The sequence below is a fragment of the Hyperoodon ampullatus genome, assembly GCF_949752795.1.
Source record: "Hyperoodon ampullatus genome assembly, chromosome: 7".
Classification (NCBI taxonomy): domain Eukaryota; kingdom Metazoa; phylum Chordata; class Mammalia; order Artiodactyla; family Ziphiidae; genus Hyperoodon; species Hyperoodon ampullatus.
In genome coordinates this window covers 66,788,507-66,813,265 of record NC_136920.1, presented here as the reverse complement: position 1 = coordinate 66,813,265, position 24,759 = coordinate 66,788,507, and the positions used below count along the sequence as shown (strand labels likewise).

Here is a 24,759-nt window from a genome sequence, read left to right as displayed (position 1 = left end):
TTATTTATTTTTTAAATTTATTTTTGGCTGTGTTGGGTCTTTGTTGCTGCACATGGGGTTTCTCTAGTTGCTGAGAGTGGGGGCTACTCTTTGTTGCGGTGCGCGGGCCTCTTACTGTGGTGGCCTCTCTCGTCGTGGAGCACGGGTTCTAGGCACGTGGGCCTCAGTAGCTGCAGCACGTGGGCTCAGTAGTTGTGGCTCGAGGGCTCAGTAGTTGTGGCTTGCGGGCTCTAGAGCGCAGGCCCAGTAGTTGTAGCGCACGGGGCCCAGCCACTCTGCAGCATGTGGGATCTTCCCGGACCAGGGCTCGAACTCATGTCCCCCTGCATTGGCAGGCGGACTCTCAACCACTGTGCCACCAGGGAAGCCCTGAGGTGTAATTATTATCCCTCTTTTACAGATTGGGAAATGGGCTTAGAGTACCTACAAGACTAGCTCAGGTCACAGAGCAGGATGGCAACCAGTGTGAAGCAGATTTTTTAGCACAACAAAAGGAATTATTTTTAAATTAAAAAAAATAATAATTTGAATTTCAGAAGTATAACATTAAGAAGTATTCATTATAAAAATTCAGATGTTACAGATGAACTGGGTAAGAAGTTCAGCAGTTGATCACTACCCTTAATCATGTTTCTTTTCCCAAAGAAAGCCTATGGTTAATAGTTTCATGCGTATTTCTTCTCAGATTTTATTGTCTATGTGACTCATCTGAGGATTTTGTTACAATGCAGATTCTGATTCAGTGGATGTGGGATGGGCCTAATACTCTGCGTTTCTAATAAGCACCCAACTGGTCCATGGGCCACACTTTGAGTACAAGGTTATAGGGCATGTGCATTTTAAATTTCATCATTACTGCCAAACTGCATTCCAAAGTGATTGTACCAGTTACACTTTCATCAACAGGATATATGAGTACTTATTTCTCTTATACTCTCTCTCTAATACTTGAAAATCATCTCCTTAAATTTGTCGATCTGATAGGTGAGATATGGTGCCTATATTTTTAAAATGTATTTCCTGATTTTTTTTAACATCTTTATCAGAGTGTAATTGTTTTACGTTGTGTTTGTATTTCCTGATTTTTAACAAATTTAAGCATCGTTTCACATGTGTATTGGATATTTATACTTTCTCTTTAGTTAATTCCTTGTTCATATTTTTGACCCATTTTCCATTTGGATACTTTTGCCTCTTTATTTTGTTGGTTTATATGAATTCTTTATATATTCTGGATATCAATCCTTGGTCTACTAATTATCTTGCAAATATTTTCCTCTAGGTCTAAAGAACAAATTCCACCCAGCAGAGCTGTCCAGTGATTGAATGGAAGCAGAGCTGTTCGGAAGTTGCCTAATCACTGATTTGGGAGGGATTTGGTGTGTCTATCAACTGCTTGTGCCTTTCTCTTTCATATTAATATAGTATATCAGTTAAGAGCTTATCCGACTGTGTTACAGTTGTTTATTGGCCTCCTCCACTAAACAATGATCTCCTTGAGGGAACGGGTGCAGGTCTGTAAGTCATCTCTGTGTTACCAGCAGCCAGCATTGGGTCTGGCACAGAACAGGCACTCAGAAATACTTAGTGGATGAATAAGTAGACAGATGGTTAGATTCCAGTAAGTGTCTGCCCTGTGATTCAGCTAGGAGTTGCTTTGGGTCCTTCAACAAGGTGAAAGAGGAGGAGCCAAGAGTCAGTTTCTAGGACCTTTTCCTCCTAGTTAGAGGAAAGTTCTCTCTGGGTGGCTTGTCTCTCTTTTTGTTGACCTTTCAAATACCTTGGTGCTCAGAGATGGTAAAAATAACAATAGCCAATACTTATATAGTGCCTTCAGTGTGCCTTATATACATGAGTTCATCTGATGCTCACAACATCCCTGTTAGGAGGAGGTAGGTATTATTATTATTATTATTCCCATTTTACAGATTAAGAGATCAAGGCACAGAGAGGTTAAGTAATTTGCCCAAGATCATACTAGTACATGGCAGACCTAGAATATGAATCCAGCTCTCTGGATTCCTTAGTCTATGCTCAAGAGACAACATGTGAAAAATACTAGGCCTGACAGAATGTGAGTACTAAACAAACATTCCTCACTTTGTTCACCATCCTGCCCTCAGAAGTGTGCCTTTTCTGTCAATAGCATCTCACTCCTGTGGCTTGGCAGAATCCAGTCTTGGATCTATTGTTTCTCTGCAGCCTTTGTCTCTGAAACTTGTATCCCTCCCTGCTGGAAGCCCTGCTAGTAATCCCTGTTCTCCTAGGGATCTGGAAAACCCACTTCCCATGTAGCCAGCCCAGGGACTGAGACTTTCCACTGTCAAGGCTCATTTTTCCCCTGTAGCCCCCAAATCCCAGTTGGCACCTCTGGCCCCAAGGCTTTGCATAGTGCTGCCATCTGGTGGGTATAGTTGACCACTGACACCACTCTCTGATGAGTGACTTGCCACTGGCCAAGATTGGTACCCTGCTCCTCTTTAGCCCTCAAATCAGGGTACCCCACTAAGAATGTAATCAACTAGTAGTTAAATTCCATGAATGGCTGGCTTTTCCAACCCTGGTATCAGAGATATTCTGAATGTAGCCAGTATTTTTGGCATGATAGAGTGGCTATACTTGTGGGTAAGAAGTCCTACTTGCCCGCCCCCCAAATCACCTCAAGAGGGCAGCTGCCTACCCAGTGTAAAAGATGGGTAAAATCCAAAGGTTGTGCTGCAAAGACCCTATCAAGGATCTCTAGCTGCTTGTGTAGTTTCTTCACGGTACTCACTTTCCTCTTGCAGCAGTAGAAGGAGACCCTAGGTTCAAATTCTAGGCATAAGTTTAAAGAAATATATTGTACTAGAGTCTCTGCTAGGCCCATTCACATCCATTATCTGATTAACTTCACAGTGATCCCCTGATGATTTTTAGCAGCTTTCCAGGCTCAGAAAAGAGGGCCATCTTGAGACTGTGAGACTTAGTTTATATCCACATGTTTGCAGTAACCTGGGCAGGGCCCAGAGCAACTGGTCATTCAGACAAAACCTCAGGGGCTCAATAATTACTTATTGGATTGAATGTCATGGAAATGAGGGTCAGAGAAATGAATCTTTACCCAGGCATTGTTTATAGGAGGGCTTCCATAGAGGCTAACTCTTTTCTGTCCTCGTGACTGTGAAATCTTTCTAAGTCTTTGTGTTCCCATCCAATTCACTTGTTTAAAAACAAGAAATCAGGGGTCTTGAGTGGGAATTAGGGGGTCCTGGGGGCAAAAGTCCCTGAAACGAGCTGTCCATTTGAACATCCTATCAACCTATGCAGATCACTGCCCTGCTGATGGTGAAGACAGACATTATAAATAGAAAGTCAATGTGCTGGAGCTCAGCTAGGCAAGACAAGCACCTTGCTGCCTAAAGTTTTAGTTCCTTTTAACTTCCATTAGGGGAGAGAGAACTGATATTGGTCGGTGGGGAAACAAAGTATTGCTAAACAGCAAATGGAGTTCAAGGAACCCCATAGAGTTCACCATATCCTGGAAGGAAACCTCACATGCCTGAGCACCCACTATGCATCCTGCACTAATGAAACCCTTTCTGGTGCATTCTCTCTTTTAATCTTCACAACCAGTTCTTCAGCAAGTATTGTTTACATTTGACATAAGGGGAAACTGAGCCCCATTGGTGTTTTGAAACTCGTCCAAGCTCACATAATAAGTGGTGGATGTGGGATTAGAGTCGTGGAGACTGGCTGCACCTCCAGTGAATATTCTTTGAACTGCTCAGCTCCACCTTGTGACCTTTCAGAGAGAAGAGCCTGTTCCTCATTCTTCTTTTGTTGCATTCAGCCCCTCCACAATTATATGACAGGACCAGTTGGACCAAAATGTAAGGTCACACAATCCACTTTTTCTCCTTGAACCTTATTTTTAAACTTTTTTTTTTTCCATTAAGAATGTGAAAAATGAGTATTGCTCCTCTCTGTCCAGCCCTGTGTGTGGTGGTTTAGGAAGATCCTGGGAAGAGCTGAACTTCCAGGCCTCCTCCTGGGAGAGAGTATGGAACAGAAGGAATAATTAGACCTTTGCCATTAGCTGTACTCAAGGCCATTGCTTGTAAATTCATCCAATCAGAAGAAAGTCCAGATCCTCCATTTGTGACCTGATTATACTTCCAGAGGAAAAGAAAGGGAGAGCAAGTTTTATTCCCTCATGGATGCAGATTTCTGTACCTTGACTTTTTTTCAGAAATAGTTTGTACTTTCTTTTCGCATACATATCGACTCATGCATACTATCCTTCTCTACTCTCTATCCGACACACACCTATTGTTCTCTTTCCCAGCTATGGGTAAAGAGAAATCTTCCAAGATCTCTAGTTGGTGTCTGTTTTCACAGCATCTTTGGGGAGTTATTGTAAGCAAAGCACTGGTTAAAGGGCTCCTGGCTGATGTCCATAAAGTGCCCCTTCGTTGGTTTTGTGCCTCCTGTCTTTTACCAGGGCAGTTCCCTGAATCCAGAAGACATCACATGAGGGAGCCACCTTGGGTACCAGGACCACGGCTGGTTGGAGTGCTGGCACACAAAGCGACATTCTTCAGGACAGGAAGATGCACTCCACAGATGGAGAAGAGGATAGAAATCTGTGTTTTTAAAAGTCTTTGAGGGAATTTTATTCAGGTTCTGAGAAGAAGTGAGTGTTCAGCAGAAGGGGATAACAGGAATAAATATTTGCTTTAATAACAAACAAAGTAGTGTCAGTCACTGGAGTCCAGCCACGCCCCTCTACTGTCAGGCACATTTCTCTCCTCCCTAACATCAATCACAAACAGCATGTACAGGGACTTAACAGTTCACAGAGAGCTTAAACCCCCGGGGATATTTCTGTGCAGGATCTCTATACATACTGGGATGAGCCTGGTCCCACATAAATGACAACTGGGGTTACAAGACACAGTTTGTCCTGGGAGCCTCACAGACTTTAAAAAATCTAGCCAGGGGGATGGTAGTGGTGGTGGTCCAGAATCTTTTTGAGAGAGTCCTAACAGGGTTGGCTCCTTTGACAGCTGCCGAGTCTGGAGATACCCAGGAAGCCGGCTGACAGGGTGGAGGTCGAAGTGAGGCCAAGGAAGAAGTGGACGCCCACGGGGCCTGATCAAGGGCAAGACAGGACAGGCGACCCGGCCCACGCTTCCCTGCCCTCTCTGCGTCCTGGCAGCCAGAAAAAGGGTCGAGGAGCCGGCCGGTGGGATCAGCGCGAGAAGCCCCGCGGCCGGGTGGAGTGAAGAGCGCTGAACCGAGCGACCTCCGAAGACTGGAGGTTTCTGCGCAAGAGCAAGAGGTGGAATCCCCCTAGAGGTGGAATCTGCCGACCTAGGGCTGGGACTGGCGGCGCGCCCTCCCCGGGAGCTTCTGGTCCGGGGCAGCCAGCGCGGGCGCGGGCGCGGGCGGAGGCTCTGGAGCGTCCCCGGAGGGCGGGGGCCAAGGGCGGCCAGCAGGTGGGGCCGGGGGGCCGGACTCCGCCCCCCGCGCCCTCCCAGTTGGTCCGCGACCGCCCAGCCCCGGCCCCTCTCCCGAGCCGGAGCGCGATTGGTGGCGGCGCTTGTCGCTCGGAGGGGGCCGGGCCGCTGTGTCCGCGGCTCTCCCTGCCGCCGCTGTCCTTCTAGCAGTGCGGGCCGGTCGGACCGCCAAGGCATTCGGCGCCTGGCGATGGGAAGCGGCGCGGCCGCGGACCCAGGCTGTGGCAAAGTTTCCCAGACGTGCGTATCAGGGCGCGCGGCTGCAGACCACCCGCGACTGCTCCGAGAAGGGCTCGGAGATTTTTAATTTGGAAGAAAAAATCCACCTCATTTCCTTTGTCAAGCTCTCCGGGCGACCAGCGGCGGGAGCTCCAAACTTGGGCACCGCGGCTCCACCGCCAGCGGTCCGGGCTTTGGAGAACGTCGGGACTTAGGTGCTCGGGCGCCCGGCGGCCGGAGGCGTGCTAGGGGGTGTGAGCACAGCGGAGTCCGGGGTGCGCAAAGAGGAGGGGCCCCGGGGAGCTCTATATGGAGGAGGGAGCCCAGAATGGTGTGCACCAGGAAGACCAAAACTTTGGTGTCCACTTGCGTGATCCTGAGCGGCATGACCAACATCATTTGTCTGCTCTACGTGGGCTGGGTCACCAACTACATCGCCAGCGTGTATGTGCGGGGACAGGAGCCGGCACCCGACAAGAAGCTGGAGGAAGACAAAGGGGACACCTTGAAGATTATTGAACGGCTGGACCACCTGGAGAATGTCATCAAGCAGCATATCCAAGGTACGGACGCCCCGGGAAACTTGGGCCGCCCACGGGGCCAGGGAGTGCCCAGAGCGGTGCGGGGTGCGCTGGGGCTGGTAGGCATCTCTCGAGCGACTGCGGGGCTCTGAGTCCGCAGACGCTTGGGGGGCTGCGTGTACGCTCTTGCCTGAGAGCGGGACCCTCAGTGTCTGCGGCCTGCGCGCTTCTCCAGGGCACACGTGTGTGCGCGGGGCTCCACGAGCGGGTGTGTGCAGCTCGCTGGCGGCGTGGTGGCGCGCTGCGCACGAGTCCCAGTGTGCGTGTGGCTACCGGCTGGTTGCTCGAGGGGTTGCACACAGGCCCAGTTCAAGGTGTGCGTACGTGTGAATGTTGGTGGGTGTACAAGGGAGCGCGCGGGGGCAATCGAGCTCATCTGGCCGCTGTAGGGCCTACGGCGAGATGCCCGAGCGGCCCCCGCCGTTGCCATTTAGGACCCACAGGCTTCGGGACGAGCCGGAGCTAGGAAGACTGCGCAGCTCCAGCCACGCCGTGAGCGGCCTGTAGGCTGTTGGAAGTGCAGGGGGCTCTGTGGCTAAGAGTGCTGTCTGAACCTTACCGGTCCCCACTCCCACCACTACCCGCGGGTCCAAGACCCTCTCCAGGAGCAGGTGTTGGCGCGGGGGAAAAGCATGGGAGCTTGGAGCTCTGTCCACTGCGCTGGTGCCTCCGGCCAGGACCGCGAGAACCCGCCCCGTGCTGCCGTGAAGGCCATTCCCTCCGGTAGCTCCACTTCCAGGCCCAGGGAGCGGCTGGGGCAGAGCAGACAAACCCGCGCGTGGTAGGTCTGGAGTCTAAGGCTGAGCCGGGTGACTGCGCTCGAGGCCAGGGCTGGGACCAAGGGGAGGATGGGGTACGGAGCGCTCTTCCCAGGCGACCCTGTCCGATGAGCTGTCAGAGGCAGCGGATAGAGAGCTCTGGGCCCTGCCGGCCATGTGTGCGCACACATGCCCGTGTCTCACGTTCACATTTCTCGTTTCTTCGCCTCTGCTCCACCTGTTTTCTATCAGGCATGTCAGCTTTTTAAGGGCAGGGCAGGGCCAGCTGAGCCTAGTTCACCTGTAAACCTGGCAGGCCTGCTAGGCCCTCGTTTCAGCACCCGGCAGACCTTGGCACTCTTATCTGGTTGAATATTTCTCCCCCAGGAGCACTCTCTTTTGTTTACACATGGGTGTCAGGATCCAACCCTTGCATCTGCTGCCCCTGCCGTCGTGGGGACAGATGCTCTCTCTACATTTGGTTTGTTTCCCCACGTGTACAGAATACTTCCTTCCCAGGGGGAGGTTCAGGTGAGTGCAGGAGAGGTATGCGTATCCATGATGCTTCCTGACTGACTGATGGCTTCAAAACAAGTTCATGGCTCTGACACTTCCCCAGAAAAGGACGCCGTTCACAGCTCTCCTTCATACCTGCCTCTCAGCCTGCCACTGGGCTTGCGTGGCAGACCAGTTTATCTATCTGATGGTGCCTGTTGCTGTGTTCCTTGTCCTTTTCCATCCCATGGGTCCAGATGGACAATTAGTCAGCAATAGAAGTACAGTGTTTGCTCCAGGGTGATTCAGAATGTTCCCAGGGAGACACAGGCCATACCTTACTTTGACATTTCCAGTTTGCCCACAGATTTTAAGAGATTTTCATTCACAGATTCTGTGTGTGTGTATGTGTGGTGTGTGTGTGTTTATGTTCCTGGAAAATGATTCTCTTGTGCTTTCTTATCTGGTCAGGGAGGAGGTGAGCAAGGTACTACTTTGGGAAGCAGTGAGGAGACATTATTAACCCATGAGCTCATCCCAGATGCACCCCTATCATGTAGAATGTGGACCGTGTCACATGACTTATAAGGCTGTACATGAAAATGAGTGCAGTGTGGAAGGTGAAAAGAGGCTTTGTGCTTTTGCTCCCAAGAAATCTTATAGCTATGCCTTGTTCGGAACTTTCAAATATATACCTGAAAAAATTGAGAGAGACAGGAAAATAAGAGGGGGCAGGATTCTTAAAACATGTGTTGCTCCAGTTGTCTCGTGTATGTGCAATGACTGTGTTATGGGTCCCGTAGATATTCAGAAATGACCAGATTCTCAGGCGGAAAGGCAGAAACCACAACCCCTAGTGGCTTGGGGAAGGGTCAATGATTTGGGAAAGACTAGCCATGAAGCAGGGGGAGGGCAGAGGGTGCTTGGCTGGTTGTGCCATGATGGCATAGCCATGACTAGTGACAGCTCCCCCAGTGGTGCTGGAGCCATCCCTGAGCTAGTATTTGGGGAATTTAAATTTAGGGATTTACCTCCTTAAGTAAGGGGCCTACTATGTTTGGGACTGGCCAAGTGCAGCTCTCTGAAGGCAGAGGGTGGGAAAGGAAAAGGTCAAAGGCTTGTCCTTGATGATACGGGCTGATTGTGTGTATTCCACTGTCAAGTTTCCTCTAGTTAGTAGAGCATTTTGAGCCATCCCGTTTACTCTGCTGAGCTGAGGGGGAATAGGGATGATAATAATAGTAGCTAAAAATTATAGAGCAGCTGCTATGTGCCAGGCATTATTTTAAGTGCTTTATGTATACTGACTTATTTAATCCTCCTCACCCTATGAGGTAGGTATATTAGCTCCATTTTATAGACGGAGAGGTTATATGATTTGCCTAAGGTGCAGGGATTTAAACCCAGCTAATGTCGCTTCAGGATCTGTGTTCTTAACCACATACTATACTGTCTCTTAAGAGGACCAGAGGGTCACAGGGGCAACAGTGCTCTCCTGGAGTCACTTGACGGTGGGAGTGGGTGTCAGACTTAGAGACTTCAGAGGGTGGCTGAGGGATGATGGAGTCATAGCCTTTCCACTTGGAGACTCTTCCATAGTTAAACTCAGGAATCTCTGGGTTCTGTTTTGTTTCATGCCAAAAGGCAGAGGTTACATTCACTTAAAAGGTGTTCGTGGAACACCCAGGACAGTTCCTGGCACATTCCTCAGAGAGTACGTGTTGGATGGACGAGTGGATGAATGAATGGGTACACAGTGAGGGTCCCCAGTGCACTGGTTAGTCAATAATAAAAGCATTTCCATTCTCAAACGACTATGTTTTGCTTTGGAGGCTCCTCTTTGCTTTGGAAGGAAAGTTGTCTTGGAAGCTGCAAATGTCACAGAATGTTATGCTGGATGCTCCATAGGACTTGCAATTAGAAGAGGCTTTGGAGTGTCACCCTAAAGCTACATTCCAGTCATGACTGAAAAGTTTATTTTCCTCTTGGGGGTTGCAGTGGTAGTTCATTTTAATTTGTTTTCTGATTGAATGATTTAATTAGATGGTGTTTGGGAATCTCTTGGGAATGTAAATTAGAGTTTTGATAATTTTTTTTAACCAGATAGATGGTAAATGAGAGGGTGGATAACTCTAGATTTTAAAAATAGCATCCTGATAGATTGGAAACACAAGATTAGTGTTAGTACACGTTTGGTCTTAGGAGGAGAAAGATGGGATTGCTGGAGGTGGTGCAGTGGGTTAAGTAGAAAGTGCTGAACGAGGCTGAAGTGTTGGAGAGCTTAGGAAATGGAAATGTGGATTCACTTCTTATTGTGGAAGTCCAGTAGAAACCGAAACGTCTTTTTTTAAAAAATTAATTAATATATTTTTGGCTGTGTTGGGTCTTCGTTTCTGTGCGTGGGCTTTCTCTAGTTGTGGCGAGTGGGGGTCACTCTTCATCGCGGTGCGTGGGCCTCTCACTGTCGCGGCCTCTCTTGTTGTGGAGCACAGGCTCCAGATGCGCAGGCTCAGTAGTTGTGGCTCACGGGCCCAGTCGCTCCGTGGCATGTGGGGTCTTCCCAAACCAGGGCTCGAACCCATGTCCCCTGCATTGGCAGGCAGATTCTCAACCACTGTGTCGCCAGGGAAGCCCCTCTTTTTTTTTGATGAGTATCTTTTTGAATCTGTAAAAGAATGTGCCAATATTGAAGAAAATATTTTAAAATGTATAAAATTGCCTCCAATTCATTCTAACCTAAAACAACTGTTTTGTATTTTGAGCATTGCCTTCTAGTTTTGTCCATCTGCCTCCGTATTTAAAAATGAAGGTGTAGTCATGGTTTACATGTAATTTAATATTCTGCTTTCCTCAGTTTGCTTTTTGTTAGAAGCAGTTTTTCCATATTTGCTACATAGTTTATCGATTTAGTCCTTATTTATTGGAGACCTAGTATGTGCCAGGCAACACACTGGGGAGCTGAAATTGGATACAGTGGTGAATGAAGACACTCCTGGTCCCTGTTGTAGTGAACTCGTTTTTAAAGGACAATAGAATCCTTCTTATTCAACACAGTTGGGGTTTAAGTTAGTCAGTTTATTGAGAAACTGGTTGAAGAGGAGAATAAAACAAAATTTTACATACATGCATTAAATATTTTGTTTTAATATTATTCAAAATGTGCATTTATTTGTCAGCCTTTTGATGTAAGGCCAAGGCTTTGTCTTTGGGCTGGGTCTGCCCATTGCCTTTCTGATCATCTTCCTTGAATGAACCACTCCCATAAGGTGCTGTTTACAAAGTCTGATTTCTAGTTCTGTTTTCTTTAACATTCACTGAGAACTTGAAGATGCTTATGAAGCAGTGTAGTAGCCTAAATTTTTATGACTTTTGTCTGGTCTTTTGCAGTGATTTTGTTCACGAGTAATTTGACTGCTATTTATGTCACTAACTTTATAAGTCTTTCCAAGGCTTTAATTTTCTTAGAAACAACTCTCTTCTTTTTAGCAATGATATTCCATTGGTTTATATAATATGTAATTAAATTATGCTGTTACAATGACAAGTACCAAGAGTCTAAACACATTTGGAAACAAACCCAGTGGACTCTTGGTAGGAGTATTACTCAGTTGTTAGCAGGAGATGTGAATGGGGTGGGAGAGAGAAGCTGACACAGAGGGACAAAGGCAACCTGGTTTTGTTTTGTTTTTCATGGAGAGAATGAAAGCATGCTTCATCTGGAGAGGTGATTAAGTGGAGGATATTTAAAGAGAAATTTTACTGTATTTTTAGTGACTGCATAATATTGCACCATCAATATACCATTATCGATTTAACCACTTGCCTGTTACTGAACATTTGCTTTTCTATTATAATTAACGCAGAAATAAACATCTTCACTTCACCGTGTTCTTCTTCTGTACGATTTTAATGATGTGTTTCCAGAAGTGGGATTACTACTGATTCAAAGAATATGAACATTTTTGTGAAAGGTTGTTTTTCAAAAGGAGAGTCTTTCTATACAGCCAATAGCAATGTATTATTGTACCTGTTTCACGGAGGCTGGCCAGCATTGGGTGCTGTCCTTCAACTTTTTCTGGGCAGATGTAACCACTGTCAAATGTTCTATTCTTTTGCTTTGTACTTCTTTGATTACTGTAGAACTTAGTATCTTCTCCCCAGCCCTATATTTGTTTTAACCTCGTATTGGTGTCCTTTGCCAGCTTTTCCTCTTGGGATATCAGTGTTTGCGATTTGTGTATTTTATATATATGTTTTATTTCCAGATATCATTAATTAATTAATGAAATATATATTATGCCTCTGTTCTATTTTATATACATAATTTTTGCTTTACACATATGCCTTAGGGTAGTGATTTTCAAACTCTGTCCCCAGGAACCCCAAGCTTCTGGAAGGTTTGTCCTGGGACTTAAGAAATAAAAGGGTTGGGCTTCCCTGGTAGCACAGTGGTTAAGAATCAACCTGCTGATGCAGGGGACACAGGTTCGAGCCCTGGTCCAGGAAGATCCCACATGCCGCGGAGGAACTAAGTCTGTGCACCACAACTACTGAGCTAGCGCTCTAGAGCCCGTGAGCCACAACTACTGAGCCCGCGTGCCACAAGTACTGAAGCCTGTGCACCTAGAGCCTGTGCTCCGCAACAAGAAAAGCCACCACAGTGAGAAGGCCGTGCACCGCAACAAAGAGTAGCCCCTGTTAGCCGCAACTAGAGAAAGCCAGCGTGCAGCAACAAAGACCCAACGCAGCCAAAAATAAATAAATAAAATAAATAAATAAAATAAATAAATTAAAAAAGAAAAAAAGAAATAAAAGGGTCAAGTGAGGTCTCTTGGACCCCGCCGGTACCCATTCTCTCCCCTCCATGCAACCAATGTTGTTCCTGTTTCATCTGTCTTATATTTGGAATTCTGTAAAATATTTCATTTTTAAAAGGGCTATGCTTTCTTTTTAAAGAAAGGGTTGCAAATCACTGTTTTGGGAGAAAGGAAACATCAGAGTGTTAGATTTTTGAGAGGGATGATGGTAGCATAAAGAATTCAAGAGAGTAAACAAATCTAAAAGGATATTGAATTCCTGGGTGGTGTTCTTCTAACATCTATTTACCCTTCTGAATACCATGATTAATCGTGTATTACATTATATGACTAATTTCTAAATCCATTATCTTACTTCTTTGAGTCAAGATCATTCCAACAATGGGAGAAATGGATTATTAACTGCTTTTGTTTCCTAAAATTTTATTAGGCATGTTATGTGCATATTAATGTACATCAGGCCAGTAACAGTAGGCTGCTCACCAAGATTTACAAACGCATATATGGTTCCTAAAAATCAGAAAATATCCAAGGCCTGGATGTTGGGAGATTTTTTTTTTTTTTCTGTCCCCTATGGCTTTTGGATGTCACTAAGAATTGGCTGGTGTCCTTCTCATCTGATTCCGGACTTGGCAGGGTTGTAAAGAAGAGGATATGCTAAATGCTTGGAGATTATCTGAGGAAAGGGTGTCATTTAAAGAGTAAACCGATTTGTCCTTCAGAATGAACTGTGGCATGTAAAATTATATTAGTAACAGAGATTGATATTTTGAGAGAGTTCAATAGCAAAATTTAGAGATTGAGCCCAGTTATCTGTATTAATTGCCCAGGACCACATCTACATGGAGTAGAAAAGCCTTGCCAAAGAATACAACTTTTTCGCATGGCCAGAGAATTTTCATTTTTATCCAGAAGTGTGTAGGCTGTAAAATAAATGAATTCCACATTCTTTCCCACTCACTTGACATAAATTGTTATTTGCCCTTGATAAGTAGGTTGATATAGAATCTCAAGGAGAATTCAGAATGAAATGTCGCAGAGCCACAGTCTGGTTTTCTGGCTTGTGAGGGCCTTGAAGTTCAACTTCACTTCCTTGGGTTTGGCTGGTCTGTGTTTTTGCAAAGATGCTTATGGGATCCAGAGCCACATACAGGGTTACTGGAGCATCTTCATTACCATCCTATAGGATTTCTGACTTAACTTGGAAAGCTGAATGGGCTACTGCTTTGATTTGGGGCTTGGGGGTCTCTTTAGGATTGTTGCCCTGTTTCATTGCTTGGGTTCAATTCTGGAGACTAGGACAGATAGGCTGCCCTGTGAGAAGCATGTAGGAGGGCAGTCCAGATGGAGGTGATATTGCACAGAAAGTCCTTTGGGGAAACACCAAGCTGAATATGAGTGATGAATGTAGTCAGAAGGCACCAAGGTGGAATTTTGGGAGAGAGAGGATTATGCATGAAGTTGGAGGGGCAGAAGTGTGTAAATGTGGGACGGGCACTGTGGTAGAAAGCAAGGGGCAGAGTGGGTTAGGTCTGCTGGTTGATGGTCTAGATTCTATGAATGGTGGGTTGCACTTTTTATGCTGGCCTTGAAAGTCTCCCTAGGGCTGGAGTGTCTTGAATTCTGCAGAGATTTGATTATTCCATTGTGCCTACAGTTGTCATCTTATCAAATCTCACATTGCCTTCAGGGTCAGAGTTAGTGCCATTCCACAATGCAATGCTTGAGCACAAGCATTTTCAATATTTCCCCTCTCCTCACACACATGCCTTCACATGCAGGGCACACGCCCCAGGGCAGGGCCAGGATGATGCGTGTCCTAACATGTTGTATTCATTCGCACTCCATCCCTTTTTCTCCCACTTAAGAAAGCATATTAATATGCAAGAGAATCTGATAACCTTGAAATTCCTTCAATTTATAGTTAACCTTAATCATTCATACACTTTGGTGCTTAAATTATTGTTAATAACAAATTACCGCACAAATGTTCTAACATACAATATGTTGTGACAGCAACTGGGAACAGCTGCTGTTGTGGAATCTTCTGTGTGGGTCTATGTACTCTTTATGGACCCAGCTGAATGCAGCCAACTGGAGCTTTATGCAAGAGGATTCCTGATTCTATGAACACTAATGCTTTGGTAGTTTTTTCTAGCTACACAATTATAGATTAAAATATGTTGCTAGGACAGACCCTCCCAGTCAGTGGGTATGCATTTCTGAGATGTAGTTCTCTTTCACTGCCCAACAATCAGTTTCAGTTTTGTGAAGGTTTGCTTTGGGGAGATGAAGCTACCCTTAACGATGCCAGTGGAAAACCTTAAGTGTCCAGCCCCAGTGAGATAGTGACAGACTTCCTCTATGATGGCATTGCTAAAATGGTACTGGAGCTGGCAGACATACCTTGTTGGGCTATGTTTATTATCACTGTCCTTTATAAGACAAAAATAGTGTTTGGAGAGATCCAGAGAAGTGGCATCAGCACCCATCTCCTCAGGACAGATGAGAACAATGGAAAATGATGCCCAAAGAGGAGGCTTAGACCAACTCTTTGGCATGAATGGGTTCATTCCACCAATGTCCAGAGTTTAAGATTCTGAGTGGAGCACCTGTTTGAGATGGTTGGGTGCTACATCTTAAGCTCTGGTACCTTGTTTAGCTTCACTGGTCTGACTTGCTCACCCATCTGTGTCCCCTGGGGACTTAGAGTGAAAGCCAGCTGAGATCCTGGAGGAGAGGGAAGGCAATTCAGGGACCTGGGCAGGACAGGGTTTGAAACTTGGGCTTATAAGTTTCATGCTAGTGGCATATGAGGACTTAGGAGAACAGTACAAAATTGCTTGGGCCAATGATTATAGGAGTTAGAAAGCTAAGGAGAGATTTAAAGCTACAGAAATGCCAAATGAGAATCTTAGCCAAACCCTTGATTTATTTTAAGAGCAACAGGTATGTAACGAATTGAACCTGGATTGTATCAGAAGGAACGGAGGAAGAGAACTATCCTTGTGTGTCAGGGACTGGGCTAGGTGTGGTCCATGAATGATTGCTTTTTTTTTTTTTAACATCTTTATTGGAGTATAATTGCTTTACAATGATGTGTTAATTTCTGCTTTATAACAAAGTGAATCAGTTATACATATACATATGTTCCCATATCTCTTCCCTCTTGCATCACCGCGTGGTGAGGGAGAGTTTTAGAGGTGAGAACACTGAGACGTAGCGACTGAGTTGCCCCAGGTCACAAAGTTGATAGGTGGTGGAGCCAAGAAGGGAAACTGTCTTCAGCATCTGTGCTCTCCCCAGAAGTGAAAAGAAGATGACAGTCTCACAGAGAAGGGACTGGGAGATCACTTTGTCAACGATTGTGTTCAAGCGGGAGGCTGATTTTGTTCAAGGGATCCAGGCAGGCGGCTTGGTCTGTCCTTGTGTAAGTGAGGAACCTTGGGGTTGGGGTGCCAGAGGGAGAAGGCCTTGTTTGGAAGGTGCAGTGAGGTGCCAGCACGGAGGCTCTGGAAAGCTCTTTCTCTTGGATGATTGTGGCCCCCCCAGGAGCTTGGCCTCGTAGGAAAAGCAGACTGTGTGAGCTGCAGGCCAGAGCTCATTCAGATTCCACATGTGACTTTCGGGCACTTACAATATGCCAGGCCCAGTGCTGAGTGCTTTCCCGTGCACTGGCACAGTCATGTGGCTCCTGGGGTGACCAACTTGTCCTGTTTGCTCAGGACTTTCACTCTTTTAAAACTGAAATTCTTGGGTCCAAGGAGGCCCATCAACCCTGGGCAAACCTGGATGCTTGGTCATCCTCATCTTCTCACATTGGTAGATTCTGTTTAATGGTAACTCCTAGCATCGTGGCAAAAACAGCCCTTCTGATTGCACCACATCTGTGTCTTCTGTTCTCTGCTCTTGAACGGTGACTTTGTCCAAGAGTCGTAAAGAGGACGGTGAGGGTCCCAGCAGCCCCTGCCCTGTTTTCCCTGCCCACACAGGCTGCCTCCTTGTTATTCATTCTGCCTTAGCGCTCCCTGTTTTTTTCAGCTGTCTGAGCCTCTCAGGATTTGGAAAGGAAAAAAAACAATTGCTGTAAAGGAAAGCTCTAATAAAGTGGTTTGGGCACAAAACATCAGCAGCTGTTTATTTGCCCACAACAGTAGGAGTCCGTATTAATAACCTTGTGAGTTATATGCTGGGAAGTTAAAAGTAAGCAAAAATCTTACTTGAGACCCACAGATGTGACTTTATTCCTTTATTGAACTAATCTCTCTTCCTGTTTATGCTGGTGACATTTTCTGTTATCCATGTGGAAGATCCTTTTTGATCTTCTGTTTCAGATTTATTTCTCTCTGGATGGGTAGGGTCCCAGAGCAGAGGGGTTTTCTGGTTTCTCTTTACTGGAGTTATGATGCTTGTGTTTATGTGGTTCCTGCCTCAGAGGATCTCGACGAGTATGACAGACTTTGTCTAATTAGTCATCATCATATTTCTCTGATGCAACAGAAGGAGCCACGGAGGAATGGGAGGGGTGTGGGTGAGGCTTTAGACCTGCCTCTAAGTTCACGGGGCTTGGAGAAGAGTCTTTTAACATTTTGGTTTCTTCCATTTCTAAATCTCAGTTTAATAATAAACTGATCCTCTGATTTGCTTTGTTTTCTAAAAGGGTATATGGAGGAAAGTATAACATGGAGGAAATTATAACATGCGGGAATTATGACGTAGACTCTCCAAGTCTATAATTGGGCCAGGCTTTAAAAAAACTTATCAGAAGCTGAGGATTTTTATTAGAAGGGGAATCCAGTGGAAAATGATGAAAGAGAATTTTATCAATGATTCAAAACTTAGGAAAAAGAACGAGGGAGGAAGGGTTGTAGAAATAGGTCTCAACTTATCTGGAGGAGAGACTGGAAGAGAGAGAGAATTAATATTTGTTGAGCACGTATTATATACTTTACATGTGATACTTCATTTTAACTTTGTAAGCAACCCTGGGGGATGATGTCATTACCCCCATTTTACAGATGAGGAAATCAAGTCTCAGTGACTGTCATTAACATGATACAGTTAGTAAGTTACCTTTCTCAAGCCCCTTAGTGAGGGGCTAGGGACCCTCTTGTTTTTCCTGCTCCAGTGATGCTAATTAAGAGAAAACAGGATCATCCCTTTCTCTTAGGAGAAAGGTGGTAGATGAGACTGGAAGAAGGATTCATGAGAGTATCAGGGCCCTGAGGTGGGTTACCAAGTGACTGTTTTGTCAGTGTCCTTCCCTGGAGATGCAGGAGGTCGCCCATGCCAGGAGCTGATAGGGCGGAGCGCTGTGGAAGGCTGAGAGAGGCTCCAGGCCTGGCTTTTCGCAGCCAGCAGTATCAGTTTCCAGAAGACTTAGTGTGAACAAGACCACCTCCTCCACTCATTCAGGACAAAGCTTCACTGGGGGGTCTTCCAGGCTCAGGGCATGCGGTTGAGTTGGGGGCCATAGAGGGGAGAGCTGCACAAAGAGGAAACAGCAGACATGTCCAGGTGTGCCAGGAATTGCCATTTAATCGAGAAAGTGGAATATCTGGGCTCAAGTGTATATAATATTGGGCTGCTAGTTCTGTGGGCAGATGTTGGAGATGGATCCCAAGTCTGGCACTGTTTACTGGGGCCTGGGGTGGAGGCTTGGGATGGTTTGGAGAAACTGCAGTCCTGCTTTCAAGTTCCTGTTCCCCTCTCTTGTGGCTTGGAGTTTGACAGTGACCTGGGAGGTACTCCTACCTTCTGTTGGTCACATGCTCAGATTCTTCCCTTCCTTCGTCCAATTAGCATTTATTGAGTAAATGCTGGGGGTATGTCAGTGGAACAAAGACACAAACATGAAAGATTTGCAATTAAATTAGGTAGTCAGGTGCTCTCTGATAAGGAAAGACTTGAAGAAAATTAGGCGTGAGCGCTGTCAAGGGGAAGAGTTGCACGTGGAGGAAACGACCAGTGCAAAGGCCCTGAGGCAGGAATGTACCTGGTGTATGTGTATTGGGAGCAGTGTGGCCAGGGCAGAGTGACTGTGGGAGAAAGGGGTGGGGGGTGAGGCCAGAGAGGGGCCAGATGGGGAGCAGGTTGTACAGGCCTTGGAGGCCACTGTGGGAGAAATGCTCTGGGAGAAAAGGGGAGCCCCTGGAAGGGGTGAGCAGAGGAGCCCAGCTTTTAAAGGCACCAATTCAGGCTGTTCTGTGGCTGCTTCCAGGCACCTCTTGTGGGCTTGACACTGTGCCAGCTGTGTCAGGAAATGACAAAATATGTAGGACAGAGTCCTTTGCTTTGCAAAGCTCATCATCAGGCTAGGAAGACAACACAAGAAACAGTTGAGGATCTTTCGCAAACTAACTAATGTAATGAGGGTTAATGTTGAATTCTGGAAGAGTGTGCCGGTAGAACAGACTTCACCGAGGAACTGGGACTTATGACACATCTTTGAAGAATGAGGAGGATATAGAGGAGTGGAGTAGGGAAGATTAGGTGAGAGCAAGTTCAGGCAGTAAGTAAAACCAACAGTTGCCTGGAAGTGGGAGACCTGAGTCTTGTTGAGCATGGTGAAGTACGAAAAAAAATGTAGAGTGGTTGGATTCAGTGCTGCTCTTTACAGGTTGGGTGACCTTGGGCAAGTCTCTTCACTTCCCTGTGCTCAGTTTCCCTAACCACAGAAATGAGGACGACTTCTCCTTAAACCCTGTAGGATAGTTGTGCGGATTAAATGAGGTGAAATTAAATTAAATGAGGTGCTGATTAAATGAGGTACAGGACAGCACCTCACCCTGCCTATCACATGGTGGGCATGGGGGCGGGGAACACGTTCTTTTCTGCAGTCTTGCTGCTTTCCCTCTTTCCTTCTTTCCCACCACATTTCCCTCTTGGAGCTGGCATAGAAAATACGCTCAGGAGTATATTTTCTGGTTGTAACACCTAGACTGTCAGCCTTGAACCCTGTTTCAGTTCATTTAGACAGGATGTGTGTGTAAGGACTTCTCCGGTTAAGACGAGCCTGAGATGGTCAGAAGTGAGGTTAGAGGGAAGCCCAGCCTCACGCTGGTGACAGCTTCTCAGCTGAGACATCTGGAGTGTCTCAGTTTGATTTGACTATTGCTCTGAAATTCTAAGTCTGCTGGCCTGGGGACCTGCACTCATTTGTATAGAAATATTTGTTTTGTAAAACCCACTTGGCATTGCAGTAGGCAGGGGACAATGTCAGGAATGCACTATTTGTCGAAACCTTGGCTGGTGGGAGAGTTATGCAAGGTGTCCAGTTACCTAGCCAGAGAGTCTCATTTCCCCAAATCCCTGGTGGAAGAAGAGCCTCCTAGAGGAGAGAAATGTTTTCCTCCATCTCCACCCACCTCCCAGTAGAACTGGAGCCGCAGCAGCCTGTCTTCCTGCTGGGGTGAATTTGATTTAACACAAAGCAGTGTGACTTATAATTTCAATTGCAGGCAGGAAGGTGTGATTTAAGCCAGTTGTCAGGAAGATTCAATTTAATCTTTTCTTTCTTTCCCCCCTACAAAATGTACATTTTGTTGCATGATATAATTTTAATATACATTCTTTACAATTCAGAAATAGATGTAGTTTCATATTGGGAAGGTACACAGTACATTTTTTTTTGGTACTTATCTATTTAAAGTCTTTTTTGAAAAAGATCCTTTGCTAGTGACAGAAAACTGAGGGATGGTTTTGCTTTTTTGCTAGAGAGAATCGTACTAAATCATTATTAAACTTCCTGGGCAATGAACCATTTCTTGATTAGTGGGAGTTATTTTGGTCCCTTATGAGTAGGGAGATGATAATTGCCTTAACAAAAGAATTAAAATGATTCTTTTATATACCTAAAGCTATACAATTGTGAATTTTGAATGTTTTTCAACAACAGCTAGTTGTTTTTTAGCCAAACAGGCATAAGTATTTTTGAGTTTGTAATTACTTTAGAAGTACAGAAAGTATGCATTGATTTTTGTAAATCAAAAATTAAATGTCTTATTTCACCCTGGTTAATATTAGGAAACAGTATTGTGTTGTGCAGCTCAATGCAGTCCTTCCCTCTTTCCTCGTCGATTAGCAAAAAAGGTTGAGCCCTCCAACTTTGGCAGTTCTCAAGTCAGATGTCAACTGTGAAGGCTCTCGTCCGAAGGATCTTTATTGAGAATCAGAGCACGCTAGACCCGGAAGGAGCAGGAGCATCCTCACCTTCTAACTTTGTGTCGAGAGATCCAAGGCCCAGAGCAACTAGGTGACCGCCCTGAAGGCCCTGCCCCACGTGCTAGAGATTCTGGGATGGAGATGTAAGGGTCCTGAATCAGGTCTAGAAAGTTTCCCTTTGCATCCAGTTACTCCCCTCAATCTCAGAAGAAATTTCTGCAGTGGCAAGTAATCCTTGGTTGTATATTCTCAGATGAAGCCAGGTGCTAAAGGGACAAAGGATGGGCAGATTCCTTTAGATGTGGTGAGGCTGGAGGCCCAGTCCCCTCTGCCTGGTCTGTCTGGGTCCTTGGGGCCTGCACCCCACCACCTGGGATCATCTTCAGGACTGGGGACACAGCACTGCTGAGCAGGACCTGTCTTCAGGTCCAGCAGCACATGGGAGCTCCTGGTGATGCAGTCTCAATATGGGCAGCAGGCTTCTTCCCAGCTTTTCAAACCCACGCAGTGGTGCAGATGGAGAAGGGGTAGAGATCTTGTGTCAAGGAGAGGAAAAGAGAGAAAAACTGACACTTATCAGGCACTGACTAGATGTCTGGTACTGTTTAATCCTCCATGTATTATCTAATCCTTAAAATAAGCCTGTAAGATCCCGAGCCCCATTTTACAGGTGAGAAATTTGTCCTGTACTGTAACTGTTGATCTGCTTTCCCATTGGACTGTGAGTTCCTTGCGAGTGGAGACAGGGTCCTATTTTTTCCATTTTCCAGTGTTTCACTGGAAACTACATGCCAGTAGGGCATGTACAATAGTTGGGTTAAGTAGGAATTTGTTGAGTGACTAAATGAAAAAATAAGCAGGCCTGACTAAAACCACTTAGTAAGAAAATTCACATCCAGGTCTCTGGCTTCAAAGTTGTCTGGAAGGGAAGCCAGGTGCCCGAAGAGCTGGTTCTCATCCCTCCAGGCTTGGGGGTGACTTCTGTGAGGCTGTCTCATGCTTTGTCCTCCTTCTTGGTCAGGGACAGGAAAATACGCACTCCTGGGTTTTCTCTCCTGGCCCCTCATAGCTTACACTGCTGTTTCATGATTTAATCAAAGGGAAGCTGTGGTTCAGTGGTGTGTGTGTGTGTGTGTGTGTGTAAAATGTGCTTTCCTGCCCTGCGATCTCCCAGGAATCAGCTGGTGAGAAAAGCCTGGAGCCTTCAGGGGACCCTCAATGTCTTTCTTGTAATAAAGCTGTCACTTGTGGTCACTTTCAAATGAGAGCAATCTTGTGGGCACAGAAGGGAAAAAATAAACCTGCACCAAAAGCAGAGAATAATTCCAGAAAATGTACAGCTGAACAGGGTGTCTGTGTTTCAGGAGGAGGGACAAAGTTGAGGTCATTTAAATGGATACATGGAGAGTCAATTGGAAGGGGAAAGTATAGCTTAATTTCCAAGAAAGGATAAAGAACTCCTCTGGGCCCGGAGCTAAGGGAAAGTTGGCTTTTGACTTCCCACGTGGACTCGGCCTCCTCTCTGCCCTGAGGCCTGTGAGAACCTCAGAATGGATCCCGCCCTCTCAGGGTGTCTCCAGGGTGATGGTGGTGAGTTGGGACTTGCTCTTTCACCCTCAGGAGAGAGGTGGCAGGAACTGTGTGCTGGGGGGAAGAGGACTCTCAGAGGACAACTCCAGGGTCAGGAGAGGGTTTTTCCTTCCTGCACTGCTGAAATTCCTTGGGCATCATGGGCAGAAGCAGGGCTGGAAATCGGGCAGCCCAGACCCCTTGGTCCCCCGGGGGCTGCCTAGGGAATCACCCACCCATGGGTGTAGGTCTTCACAGAGGCCCAGCACAGCTTTTCCCACCCTCTCCAGTCTGTACACCCAGGACATGGGCAGGAAGAGGTTTCTCCTAGGACTCTGCCCACCAGGACAGAGCAGCCTGTTAGCAGGAGCCACGGATTACTACAATTTTTCTTTTCCTATTATTCCCTGATATTTTTGATTTGAAAAGAGTCATTTAAGCAGTAGGGTGGAAGAGGGCATAGTAGACATAGGGTAAAAATTGAAAATGTCATTTAAAAATGACTATTCCATTCTTTTTTATACCTCAGCAGACAGATGGCTGCCTCATCTTTTGCTCGTGGCTATGAGCAATAGCCCAATAGGTGAGCTGAGGAGAGCGATGATTTTATTTTTCTTTTCATTTCAGACAGATTCTGTAGCCCTTGGGTTGTGGGGGACCAGTGGAATGAAGCTCTGGTCTGGGAAACTAATTATGCCTCCCTGCATGGCTGAGCTAGTTAATACCAAACTGTCACTGAGCCTGATTCTTCCCTGGGGCAGAAAAGCTTCCCAAGTTCCTTATCACTTTCTCTTTGCCTTGAGAGTGGAGGCCACTTGGTCTTTGCCAGTTTGAGAAAACAGGAGCAAAATCCAGGAAGCTTCTTGAAGCTCTGAAATGGCACTCTGGGTTCTGGTCCCAGAAGTGGCTTTCTGATACGCAGCAACCCTGCCTCTTCCAGCTCAGACAAGGTGCTGGATTTTGAAGTCAGACAGATTCGGCTCAAATTCGGGTATGGCCAGTCATTGGTGTGATGTCGCCAGAGGCTACCCAGAGTATCTAGGACCGGAAGCGGACTGCCTGTCCACTCTGTCCCTCCTCTCTCCCTAGCAACGTGGGCTCAACGATGGGTCATCTGAATTGTAAGCCTGGCTTACCTTGCTGGTCCTGAAACTGAAACCTAGCCAGGTACCTGGCATGGTCACCACCTGTCAGTGGAGACCACACGTGACAAAGGATAATCAGAAATTCAGTAATGCTTTTAAATGGATTTTTAACTTATTAATCAAACCCATACGTGTTATTGAAAAATGATTATACATATATGACATACTTATTCACTCTATAGATAATAAACTGGCCATATACTGTAATCACTCTGACTCCAGTACTTTCTGTCCCTCTTTCCCCTGATCTGGAAATCTGTAGTCCATAGTCCATGCAGTCCCTGGCTAGCCAGACGTCTCAAATAGCAGTCGATCCAGTAAAATCTATGCGTCTTTTTAAGGACAGAAAAAGGGTTTTAAATACTGGGTAGAAACATTTAAAAGTATAGCCTTTGTGATAACATGAAGATCATGCATATTCAGTTTGTACACAGTGTCAAGCAGTTAGGCAGGTGCATATGTCCAGGGAGGGTGTGTTACCCTGATGGCTGAAGGGATTGTGGCTGTCTATCATTTCAAAACCAGATTTCCCTGGTGACTTCAGTCTGATTTTGGGAAAATTGGAGAATGAAGTCTCAGAGACAATCCTATTTTTTTCCCTCCCTTTGCCAGGCCACATTCCTTTACCTACTTCCATATTCCTAGGCTTCAGCTGAGAAATTCCCAAGTCCTGGGAGACAGAAAACTCTCTAGATTCTGCATGCTGGGGTGGTGGCTGATTCAGAGTTGAAGCGAAGCAGCGTGTTTCTAGCCTTGGTGGATGGGTGTTGTGTGGCAAGACTTAGTCTTGGCTGTTGGGTGGTATTTGTTTAGAATCCAGTTCTCTCCATGCTGAATTCCCATTAGGATTAATTGGTTGTGTGTGGAGAAGCACCAAACACAAATTGAGATCGTTGATGGGAAGATACAACTTAGAAGTGTCCCCTTTCAAAGGAGACTTTGTATCAGCCATGAATTCCTTCTAACTTTTAAGGAGAACAAGAGTTTTAGCAGCTATATATCCCTATGTTTTCTGGGGTGGCTGAATTTCAAATATTCTATCTATTGTCCCCAGAAACCATCTAAATGAATTGTAAATTCTACTATTTCCAAAGTTTACCTACCCATATCAACTCCCCTACCTGGAAGCAGTACAAAGCCCTTGCCAGACCACATGCCCCTTATTTTTTCTTTTCTTTTTTAAAAAATATTTTATTTATTTATTTTTGGCTGGGTTGGGTCTTTGTTGCTGCGTGCAGGCTTTCTCTAGTTGTGGCGAGCAGGGGCTACTCTTCATTACAGTGTGCGGGCTTCTCGTTGCGGTGTCTTCTCTTGTTGCAGAGCATGGGCTCTAGGCACGTGGGCTCAGTAGTTGTGGCTCACGGGTTCTAGAGCGCAGGCTCAGTAGTTGTGGCGCATGGGCTTAGTTGCTCTGCGGCATGTGGGATCTTCCCGGACCAGGGCTCGAACCTGTGTGCCCTACATTGGCAGGTGGATTCTTAACCACTATGCCACCAGGGAAGTCCTGCCCCTTA

General features: G+C 46.0%; 1 protein-coding gene across 2 annotated transcripts in view; it reads left to right on the top strand.

The window, feature by feature from the left end:
• Positions 1-6,045: 6,045 nt before the first annotated feature.
• The window catches only part of GALNT18 (polypeptide N-acetylgalactosaminyltransferase 18), a gene marked incomplete at its 5' end in the record, with an annotated part of 342,665 nt that continues 323,951 nt past the window's right edge, over positions 6,046-24,759 (top strand). For both annotated transcript variants that reach the window (XM_079707503.1, XM_079707502.1), the window contains one exon: positions 6,046-6,280. In XM_079707503.1, coding sequence (XP_079563629.1) covers positions 6,046-6,280 — 235 coding nt within the window. The remainder of the gene's footprint in view (positions 6,281-24,759) is intronic.